We start from the raw sequence: 10,936 nt of genomic DNA, 5'->3' as shown, positions 1-10,936 counted from the left end.
TAATAAAAATAACACAGTTTGATCGATTATAAATAAATTTTAATTATTAAAAAGTATATTTAAAAAAAATATTTTAAGTATTTTTATTTAAATGCCTTCCTTCAAAAATTGTTTGACCGTGGCTTTTGTTGTAGTCTTTTTTTTAAATAATATCTTAAAATAGTTTTAAAGAATTGATAAATTGGTTTTTAAATTTTGTTTTAGAACATTAGGTAAATTAATTTGTAATAAAAAAGTGTAAATTAATCCTTTTAATATTTAAATTTTAATCTATTTATTTTTTTATATCATAATATTTTTTAAGGTTTAATTGTTTTATATACTCTAATCAAAATTTTAATTAGATGGTTATAATTTAAAGTTTCTAATTAAAATTTTAGATTAAATAAAAATTTTTAATTAAGTCATTACTAACTGTTTTTTTGTTAGCAAATATGAAATATTATTGAAATATTTGTTTTTGTAGTTAATGTGAGATTAATTATAAAATATTCTTGAACTATAGTATTTTTTTAAAAGGCAACACTTAGTCGGTATCTAATTAAATTAAAATATTTTATTTAGTATAAAAATTCAGTTCCAAATTTTTGAACGGTAAACATCTATTAAAATTTTGGTATAAATTTTTAACTTTTTAATTCGAAAACAGATAAATTATTGATTAATTGAGAATATAAAAATGTTTTTGATATTTTAAAATATGAGATATTTAAATCTTCCCATCCAAAAAATATAAAAACAAATTAATCTTTAGAAAATTTAAATGTTTCGTATTTTAAAAAGTTAAAAATATTTTTATTTTTTTAATGAGTCGAGAATTTATTTGTTTTTAAAATAAAAATTAAAGAATCTATTTATTATTTACTCTAAAAATCAACATAATAAAAAAACCAAATTTTACGTAAAAATGAAGAATAAATTAGTTCTTTATATTTCAAATAAAACCAATTTAGAATATGTGCGTGCTTGGTAGAAATGTGGTTGACTTGGATGTGTCAATTTCCACATGGTTTAAGCACGTTAGATAGAGTTGAGGGTTCAGAAAATTCAAAACAAGATGAATTTTATTAGGATGTTTCCCGAAACGGGACCCTACGTGGTCAAATACTGATTAAAAAAATAATATTTACTGAGTATATATTATTTTTCTTTATTTATTTTATAATAACTGATCTCTTCTTACCCTTTAAATAAATTAAATCGTCAATAAATTAAACTAATAGAAAAATATATTTATTGTAGGAAGGGGTAAGTAAGCTCTAAAATCTTAAAATTACTTGTTAAAAATTACAAGTATAGTTGTTAGAACCAAATCGGTGATCGAACCGGTGAAGTTACTGGATCACTGGGTTATTGGTTCAACTGGTGGGTTACTGGTCGAACGGTTAACTCGGTATAATTAAATAATTATATAAAATTTAATTATATGACTAGTTTAACTAAATATCATCTAACAATTTTCAACTATCAACCTTATATGAAGACAAAAAAATAATATATTCAAAAAATAATATTAATAGATATCATATAATCATTATAAAAAAATAAATTGTGATTAATTAAATTTTTTGTTTATCTTTTTAATTTGTATATATTTAATAAAATTTATAGTTAAATAAAATGTAATTGATTTAAAAATGAGTAACTTTGAAATTAAAATAAATTGAATATAAGTGAAAAGAAAATATATTATATGTATTATAATTAGTATATTAATTGATGAGAAACATTAAAACTTGGTGGTAGAAGCATGCTTGCTTTATGCTGGAGGAAGGGGTTCGAACCCGCTGGAGGGTTTAGAGCATGGTGGAGTTGCAGATCGTTGGTCCATTGTAGATTTTCCTTCAAAGTTGATCGAGTAGTTCGGACCGGTCCGATTTTCGCCGGATTTGACCGGTTTTTACCGGTTTACACCGAATTTGACCGGTTCGTATCGGTTCTCTACCTTATACGGTCTAAATATCGGACCGGGCCGACATAAGATCCAATTTACCGGTTTTCCGATCAAACTGACCGGTCCGATCCAATTCTAACAACTATGATTACAAATGTCTTAATCAAATTACAAGTGTCTTTGTTTTTTAAAGTAATTTTATGAACAAAACTTTTTAAGCATATCTTACAAGTTACATAACATCAATAATAATAAACATAAATGAAAATTATGGTGGATTAAAATTCTATTTAAAAGTTTATTTCTGTCCAAAGAATTGTTAGAAAATTAAATTAGTATCTCCAACACTTATTTTTTAAACAGATCAATGAATTAACTACTCAATTGATATGTTAGTTACACCTTTGTTTCAGTTAACGCAACATTGTTGCATAACTAGAAGCGCTTTTTATTTTTATTTTTTTTTAATGAGAAATGAGAGAAATAATTATTAGTACGTACAAAATTTCGTCTCGTTACTTTGCATGTGAATATTTTGCGATTAGTTAATCGATCGGTTAACATTCGGTATTGTCTGCTTATCCCTGTTGTTTTCCGCCAACCACCCAAATTTATTGGCCCAAATTCAGTTAGTGGATTTTGTGTTGGAAGGTGAAGGTCATCGCTAGCTTCTTATAGTTTTTATTTTATTTTGGTGTGGAAAATATTAGATAGAGTCACTAATATAACCATGACCACGAATGTGATGTTGATGGTGTCTACGATGAAATTACCAACGTACCTCACCTCACCATATGTATCATGTGTCCATGAATTTCCTTAGCTTAATTAATTAATATACGCACTCATATATCATGATGCCGTCATCCCAATTACATAAGCTGCTTAACGAAGAAGAGATAGATCATACATTGGGGATTCATTAGCATTTCAGATTTCAGTATCATATATAATACTTTTCACATAAGAAGAATAAACATTTTTTATTGGAAAAAAGAGCTCAGATGCACTTGATTTCACCCAGTAGTAGATGAAGCGTGATTGACCAACAACCACAAATGTGCAGCGTTATCATCACTGCTCTTGTAAATGCACCAGCCGGGAATCGAACCCGGGTCTGTACCGTGGCAGGGTACTATTCTACCACTAGACCACTGGTGCCACATGTTTCTTCTATGCACATATATATTTGATGGCTAACTTTAATAAAAATGAAAAAGGATAATTTTAGTTAAAACGGCTTCATTTCATTTGTCAATCATTTCAGATAGAGGAAGTATATATTTGAAGAGAATCCAACTCTTTATTACTTAGAAGTGTTTGTTATCCATTTGAATGTTTAGTATAGAAGTTATATTATACCTTTCTTCTTTTGTGCCTCTATATCCATGATCGGATCGGATGAAAAAGGTTACAAATATAATTATGTAATTAAATAAATATTAAATTATATAAAAATAAGAAAAAGTAAAAAAAAAAATCAAAACTCTGATTCTAATCATTTTTAGAAGAGAATATGTGACTAATATAATGCCAGCTAGCATAATCTTTAAATTTGAAAAGAAATATTATGTAAAATTTTATAAGAAATTAAAATAAAAAATGTAATTAGATAGAAAATCACTAGTTAAGCCTTGTTCTTTGTCACTCCAATCCTCAATAGTGCAATATAAGCCACAATTCTATAACCTATAAGCATTATAACTAGAGCCAATGCAGCCATGGCTTGCTCTTTCATATCAAGCACCATTTGTGTTCTTATCATAGGAAATTCTGCAACTGAACACTCACCATTACTGTTAGAGCATGGGTATGTCTCACTAGATTTATACTGAGATCCTATCAATAGCAGGTATGTGTAGTAACTTGGGGAAATATACTTCAACCATGCCATAAATTTTGGTAAATGTTGAACAAAGTATCCAGCTGATAGCATGAAAATTAGCATGATTATTGCAGCCAATGTGGTCACAGATTTCATATCCATCACAATGGCGCCGATGGCAAGGCCGACCCCTTGTGCGACTAACACGTGGAGTAAGACGGTAGATAGCGTGCACAAGAAGTTAACTGCATTCACTTTCAGACCTGTCATCCAATAGGTTATGATGAGGTATGCAGTTGGAAGGACAAGCTCAATTGGAAGATCCGCCACCGACTTTGCCATTAAGTATGAGGAGAGTCTGTACATACCGGAGGATCTTTCTTTCTCCAACATTGGTCTTTCTTGGGGAAAGGTGAATATTGCTCGGTAGAGAGGGAAGGCGAACCAGAAGTTAATCATGTTGTATAAAAGTCCAAGCTGCAAGTTTATTTAGAAGAGCTGAATTACATTTCTAAAATTTTCCAATTGCAAGCCTAATTAAGCAACACATCATCTTGTCAATTTGGAGTGCTAATCAAATTATCATTACTACAAAGTGGAGTGTAGCTTGAAATTTTAAAACACGGATGAAATTATTAGTATTATTACCTGATCCTGCAAGTGAGAAATATCAGACTTGTACCAAACTAGTCCTGTAATAATGGCAGCTGCAATAACTTCAAAAATTAGAATGCAAGAGAATGATTCATGTCTTCTCTCTTTGACATCTCTTCTTAGCAGCAGAAAGAATTGCTGCCACCAGCTGGTAGGCCAAGTCCCAAAGCTTTTTTCATCTTCAAATCTATCTTCATTTTTATCAAAGTCACACTTTTCATGAAACATTGGTTCTATTGTGTCACTAAAGTGTTCCTTGTAGGAAGAAATCAGTTTCTTCTTGTTTAAGGTATGGTCCTCATTCGGTTGACCGGTGTATATACCTGCAAATATTTGCTCCTCTTATAATGAAAGTCTCAAGCTTATCAATGGGTTAACAAAAGATAAAAAGTGAAATCCAGAAAGTTCTTTTTAACCCCAAAATATATTTGTTGACTATGATGATCATAATTTGTTGACTATGATGATCATAAAAAGTGAAATCCAGAAAGTTCTTTTTAAAATGCTGTTTATAGAAATAATCAAAATTAACAAAAGATCATGTAGCATACCGTTTGCAAGATCAAGTAGGAAGTCAGAAGGATTCATGTCCATAGAAGGAGCATAGTCAATGCTTGAGAAGTATTTAACAGCTTCTGAACCCATTCCAAAATACATAAGGTTCCCTTCTGATAAGAGTAAGACCTTGTGAAACAAGTAGTATATCCTACTAGAAGGTTGGTGTATTGTCATCACAATAGTTTTCTCTCCATCACTTGCTAGCTCAGACAAAGTTGATACAATTTTTTGCGCCGTCGTCGAATCTAAGCCAGAGGTTGGTTCATCCAAAAGCAACAAGCTTGGATTTATTAACATTTCTTGACCAATACTAACCCTTTTCCTCTCTCCCCCAGAAACACCTCTCAAACATGGCCCTCCAATCATGCTATCTTTGCATTCGGTTAAGCCTAGTTGATCTATCACATTTTTTGCTTGCATTATTTTTTCTTCTTTGGTGAACCTACTACTTGGCAATCTAAGACGCGCGGTGAAGATTAGAGTCTCGGTGACAGTTAGATGAGGATACAGAACATCATCTTGAGTAACAAAGCCGGTAAGACGCTTCATTGCATTCGAGAAAGTTTTGCCATTGTAAGTTATGTTTCCAGAGAGTTTTCCTCCAAGTCTGCCTCCTAATGCTGTTAGGAGAGTTGTTTTGCCGCTCCCTGATGGGCCTAACATGGCTAGAATTTCACCTGGTTGAACAATGCCTGAAACACCTTTCAGTATTGTTTTTCCTTCCACCTTTGTGTTCTCTATGAATCTCTCTTTCTCTGGCTTAGTTTTATAAACAACATCATAGAACTACAATACCAATAAAACAAAATTCAGCATCACTCCATTTAATCCTACCATAGTTTCCATCACTACTCTCTCTTGTTTCTTGTCCTTTGATGAGTATAGATATGCATAATTCACACAATCAGGAAATTAAGCAGATATAATGCAAATTCCTTAACCATCTTGTAAAGTGTAACTATTTGATTTTTATACTTTACAAGTTGTTAGGCTACTACATAAATCATCAAAATTAAACACACAAAAAAGAGAAAAGAATATATAGAAGAAAGCATACAATTAGAGTAAGTATTGTTTTTGTCCTCAACGTTTGGGGGTAAGTCTCAAAGTTGTTTGAATAGTCCTATTTAAGTCTCTAACATTTTAAAATTTATTAAATGTTGTCCTGTCGTTAGGAATTTGTTAAAAGAATTGACGGCGGGACAAAATTGAGACGATTTTGAAACGTTAGAGAATTAAATAGGACGAAAACATTGGAGACAAAAATAATACATAGAAATAAATTTTAATTTTATCTTTTCACTACTATCAATCTTTTACTATACATAGTTATTCAATTATTTTTAATCACATTTAAGTAAATTACACTTAATCACATTACTTTGATTCTAAATAAATTTATTTTTTTATAATTTTATTTTTAAAAATTTTTACTCATCATGAAATGTTTGTAAAATGACTAGAATCGTATTACTTTATTGTATATGTATCATTTTTTTCACAAGTTTATGTACTAATTATTCTACAAATATTTTATGATGAATAAAAACTTTTAAGAGTAAAATTATAAAAAATAAATTTATTTAAAATAAAATTAATATGATTAAGTATAATTTATTTATATGTAATTAAAAAATAATTGAATAACTATGTACCGTAAAAAAATGATATTATTGAAGGATAAAATTAAAATTTATTTCTATGTATCGTTTTTGTCTATTTCCCTAACGTTTCAAAATCGTCTTAATTTTGTCCCGCCGTCAATTCCATTACCAAATTTCTAACCGCATGACAACACTAAATCAATTTTGAAACGTTAGGGACTTAAATAAAACGATTCAAACTATAGAGACAACTTTGAGACTTATCCCAAATGTTGGGGACAAAAACGATACTTTACTCTTATCAGAATATCCTACATAAATAACAAAAGTAGAAAAAAATTTATATAATTAAAAATTGCTGAGCAACCAAAGGAAAAGAGAAAAACTGCAAACTAAAAAATTTCATCATTTCACCATAAAAAGGAGATGGTGATGATGATATTTGGTAGGAATTTGTGGAGACATAGAACATGCATGAAAGAGAAAACTGATGATTTTCCAGAAGAGAAACAGAGAAAAATAAAAGCAGGGTGGAAAGAAAGTTGGTTTCAGGGATTAAAACAAAAAGGATTAATTAGTAAAATATTATGTTTAATTTGACTTAATCACAATACCTTGAGAAGTACAGGCAGATTTGCATGGTGAGTAGCTTCAGTCTCTATATCTAACTGGAGATCCATGCTCTTAGCAACCCTCAGAGTCATTGACTTAACATTGAATTTCCCCACATATAAGAATCATGCACTGTGATTAAAAAAAAAAGAACCAAGAGATAAAATGAAGAATGGGTTTTGTGTGTATTAATTAGCTGTGTCTGGAATGATACAATGTACCTATTTGTGCTAAATAAATTATAAAGTAATTAAAGTAATAAATTATAAACGGACCCAGATGCCATAACAAGCAAATTACCTGTAATACTAATACTAGCCAAAAACAGCACATATTTATTTTATTTAATATTTATTAATTATTATTTAAATTAATAAATATTAAATAAAATAACTTTAAATTTTTTTATCTTTTTAGTATTATCAATTTTTAAAAAAATATTTCATAAACTAAGTTAAGTTAGTTTAGTGGTTAGCTCATAAGTTTATTATGAATCTCGGATGAATTTTGTTTTATACATATAGTAATTTATTGGTTAACAACAAAACTTTAAATAGAATTTAGATTCACAACAGATTAATTTTAACTTGTCGGATTGTATATAGTATTAAATTCATGTTATTTTACATATGCTTTCAATAAATTGATCAACTGCTCAAATTATTACACTTTTAACAATATTTTAATATATATGGGTGACAGATTTTTTGTGACTATAACATGGTAAATGGTCCCATTATGCTATCGTTTTCATGCATTACACTACTTTAATTCTCATTTCAAAATTAATTACTGATTTTAAAATTTTATTATTTTTCCTTAGTAAAGCGTGAAAATATAAAAAGAAGAATGAACATAGTTAATAAACTATGTTAATAAAAAAATATAAACTTTTTAAAAAATAATAATAAAAAGAAAATTTTTAAATATTTATATTTTAGACAGATTAATCTCTAAAAGAATATTAGTCAATATTCTAATATTAATTTGACTTACATAGTGCTCTTATGCATGGGTTAAAAAACATAGTTAATTCAATACTACTCAAGAGCCACATCGTTCTCTTATAAAATAAGGTGAAAACTTACTTCCAGTCGATTTCACGTGAAGTTGTTTTTAGATGATTGACACGTGTTACTATATGTGTTACTATATAGTTTAAAAAAATAATTTAAAAAAAAACCGGTTCGAATAGTAGATCAAATAACTATCTTTAAAATAATTTCTATTTTTTCTGCCTGTTATTCCTAAATTCCTAACAGATGAATATGGTACGTTCTTCTTTTTCATTCTTATTGACCAATTTTTCTTTAAATTTATCTCAAACTTTTATTTATTTAATTTTCGTCAAATATATGTATACAAATTGTTTGGAAGAGTAAAACTTAGTATTCTAAAAAAGAAACAAATTTCACGTTTCTTTTTTATAGGAATGACATAAATGGTACCATCTGTCTTTTTTTTCTCGATTTCTATCTTTTTGATGAACTTTTTATTTCCCATGACTTATATTTTCAGTTGCTAATTTTTTCTAACACAGAATTCAAATTAAGTTGTCGTTAAATTAAATTTCATGGTAATCAATCAATTAACTTATATTTTACTAATAAACTATTTTCATGTAAATTATTGTTGATTTTTCAATATTATTCTATAAATAAATTATTTTTTTAAGATAATAAGACGATAATTTTACTTGTCTAAGAATTATGATTTTACTATCATGTAGGCTTTTGTGTTTTTACTAACTAACTAGAATTTATTTTTAATGAAACTAGAATTTATTTTCATTGAAACAAAAGTATCTAATCAAAATATTAATTTGGTCTTCTTAAATAATTGAGCATAATATTATTAATTTTGTCTACAACAAAAATTTTTTAATAAAATTTTTCAAAATAAAATCAACACAAAAGTAGAAAGAAAAAAAAAACAACTAATGAAAATATTTATTTTGGCATTGCTATTAAGAATAGGATAGCCATAGAAAAAATTCCACCAAATAAAAAGGACCTAACTTATAAAACTAAATTACCATCATATCATTACAATAAACTATAACACCACCAACTAAAAAGACATGCAACAAATATAGAAAAGATCATGCCAAAATTTTAACTATGCTCATGCTATCAACCAGCACACATTATATCATAATTACATTTTGTCTTCCATCACATGAAATTGTGATGAATTATCTTGGCATTTATGACATCTTCGATAGAGTTGTAAAGAATCTCTATTTTTATTTTTTCTGTCTTTATATTAGGCAGAAACTTATCTACAATTAACTTCACATTAAGTTGTTTTTGGATGGATGACATATGTTATCATTTGATTAAAAAAATTGGTTTATTTTATACAAATGACTTAATTAAAAAACTAACTGATATAGCTATGAAGTTAGATTTTTTACCGTATTATATTTTAAAAATAAATTGACTAATTTAAATTGAGAAATTGTAGTTAATTGTTTATTATATAATTTTTTTAACCAAAATTATAATTAAAAATTATTAAAAAAATAAAATTATCTAGTATATTGGATCAACTCAATGTTAATAAGGTTTATTTTCTATTATAAAATATAAAAAAATTAATTCTAAAAAAATATTTATTTTTTAGGATTTAATTTTTTTATTGTATTTTCATATAAGTTTGCGTAAAATTCACCTATTACATTGACTAAACTTATTTATTTACGTAAAATTTATTTATGAACTCAGCAAACTTGTTTACGTTTTAATAAATTTTAAATTATAAATAATATAAATTTTATAATTTAAAATTCTAATTATTTAAATAAAATTAAATTGATTAAAAAAATATAAATACAATTCAAATCGTATTAAAACGTAAACAAGTTTACTGAGTCCATAAACAAACTTTACGTAAATAAATAAGTTTAGTCAACGTGATAGGTAAATTTTGTGCAAACTTTATGAAAATACAATAAAAAAAATTAAATCCTACAAAATAACATGATTTTTTACAATTAATTTTTTTATATTTTATAACACTGATTAACATTAAGCTAGTCCAATATACTGGATAATTTTGTTTTTTTAATAATTTTTAATTATAATTTTAGTTAAAAAAACTTATACAGTAAATAATTAATTATAATTTCTCAATTTAAATTAGTCAATTTGTTTTTAAAATAAAATACGATGAAAAAATTTAACATCATAGCTATATCGATTAGTTTTTTAATTAAATTATTTGTATAAAATAAATCGATTTTTTTAAACCAAATAGTAACACCTGTTATCCATCCAAAAATATCTTCATGTGAAGTCGACCGTAGGTGAGTTTCTACCATAATACTAAATAAATACTACAGCTATTGTTGGTGCAAATTTGATCACTTGTTTTTTTTTTATTTGAAAAGTTTTATTTTATTGATTAATATTAAATAATTTCATTATTGTCTATTTTTTTTAGAGTATACATGTGCTAAAGCAGAAGAAAGTTTTAACATTGGGCATAATGAACATTTTCAATGCCTAGTCACTCCTCAAAGACTGAATCGGTCATAAGTGCACCAATAAATCCACGTGACTTTGTTTTCATATTAGACTTCAAATATTTATCATTAAGTCTCAATGATTTAAAACCATGGAAGACTGAACTTCCAGAAAAGTACAGAGTCATGCCTGAAACGCCTCCAAAAAAATGAGCCATAATATGTGAAATCCTATCATTTCTCAAGACACACATTCTTTCTCTTTGCTTGCTGTGTGATTCGATTCAGATGGAGCTTCCGACCCAGATTCAACTCCCCAAATA

The 10,936-nt window shown here is 27.2% G+C and overlaps 1 protein-coding gene and 2 non-coding genes across 4 annotated transcripts; all 3 read right to left on the bottom strand.

Annotated features, from left to right (window-relative positions):
• Nucleotides 1-2,890: 2,890 nt before the first annotated feature.
• Nucleotides 2,891-2,977, bottom strand: LOC127746913 (small nucleolar RNA snoR114). Its single transcript, XR_008008724.1, has one exon. It is a non-coding gene; the product is annotated as a small nucleolar RNA snoR114 (small nucleolar RNA).
• A 7-nt stretch (nucleotides 2,978-2,984) lies between these two features.
• Nucleotides 2,985-3,055, bottom strand: TRNAG-GCC (transfer RNA glycine (anticodon GCC)). The gene has a single exon. It is a non-coding gene; the product is annotated as a tRNA-Gly (tRNA).
• A 393-nt stretch (nucleotides 3,056-3,448) lies between these two features.
• Nucleotides 3,449-7,324, bottom strand: LOC107485489 (ABC transporter G family member 9-like). Of its 2 annotated transcripts, XM_052260888.1 has the most exons (5): nucleotides 7,150-7,324; nucleotides 4,925-5,717; nucleotides 4,368-4,696; nucleotides 4,088-4,196; nucleotides 3,449-3,982 (listed from the first exon to the last, which is right to left on the bottom strand). In XM_052260888.1, the coding sequence occupies exons 1-5, from the start codon at nucleotides 7,237-7,239 to the stop codon at nucleotides 3,522-3,524; spliced, it is 1,782 nt and encodes a 593-aa protein (XP_052116848.1). In that variant the 5' UTR covers nucleotides 7,240-7,324; the 3' UTR covers nucleotides 3,449-3,521. The 2 variants fall into 2 exon arrangements, with proteins under 2 accessions (XP_052116848.1, XP_015961511.2); XM_016106025.3 differs by having other exon boundaries at nucleotides 3,449-4,196.
• Between the last annotated feature and the right edge of the window lie 3,612 nt (nucleotides 7,325-10,936).

The sequence above is a fragment of the Arachis duranensis genome, chromosome 4 (genome assembly GCF_000817695.3).
Source record: "Arachis duranensis cultivar V14167 chromosome 4, aradu.V14167.gnm2.J7QH, whole genome shotgun sequence".
In the NCBI taxonomy this organism is placed as follows: domain Eukaryota; kingdom Viridiplantae; phylum Streptophyta; class Magnoliopsida; order Fabales; family Fabaceae; genus Arachis; species Arachis duranensis.
This window is presented reverse-complemented; position numbering and strand designations above follow the sequence as displayed.

Coding starts and splice junctions, on each gene's coding strand:
- LOC107485489 (XM_016106025.3), bottom strand. CDS start 7,239: ATGACTCTGAGGGTTGCTAAGAGCATGGATCTCCAGTTAGATATAGAG. Junction 5,718..7,149: donor ATCTGCCTGTACTTCTCAAG/GTATTGTGATTA, acceptor TTGGTATTGTAG/TTCTATGATGTTGTTTATAA. Junction 4,697..4,924: donor CCTACTTGATCTTGCAAACG/GTATGCTACATG, acceptor AAATATTTGCAG/GTATATACACCGGTCAACCG.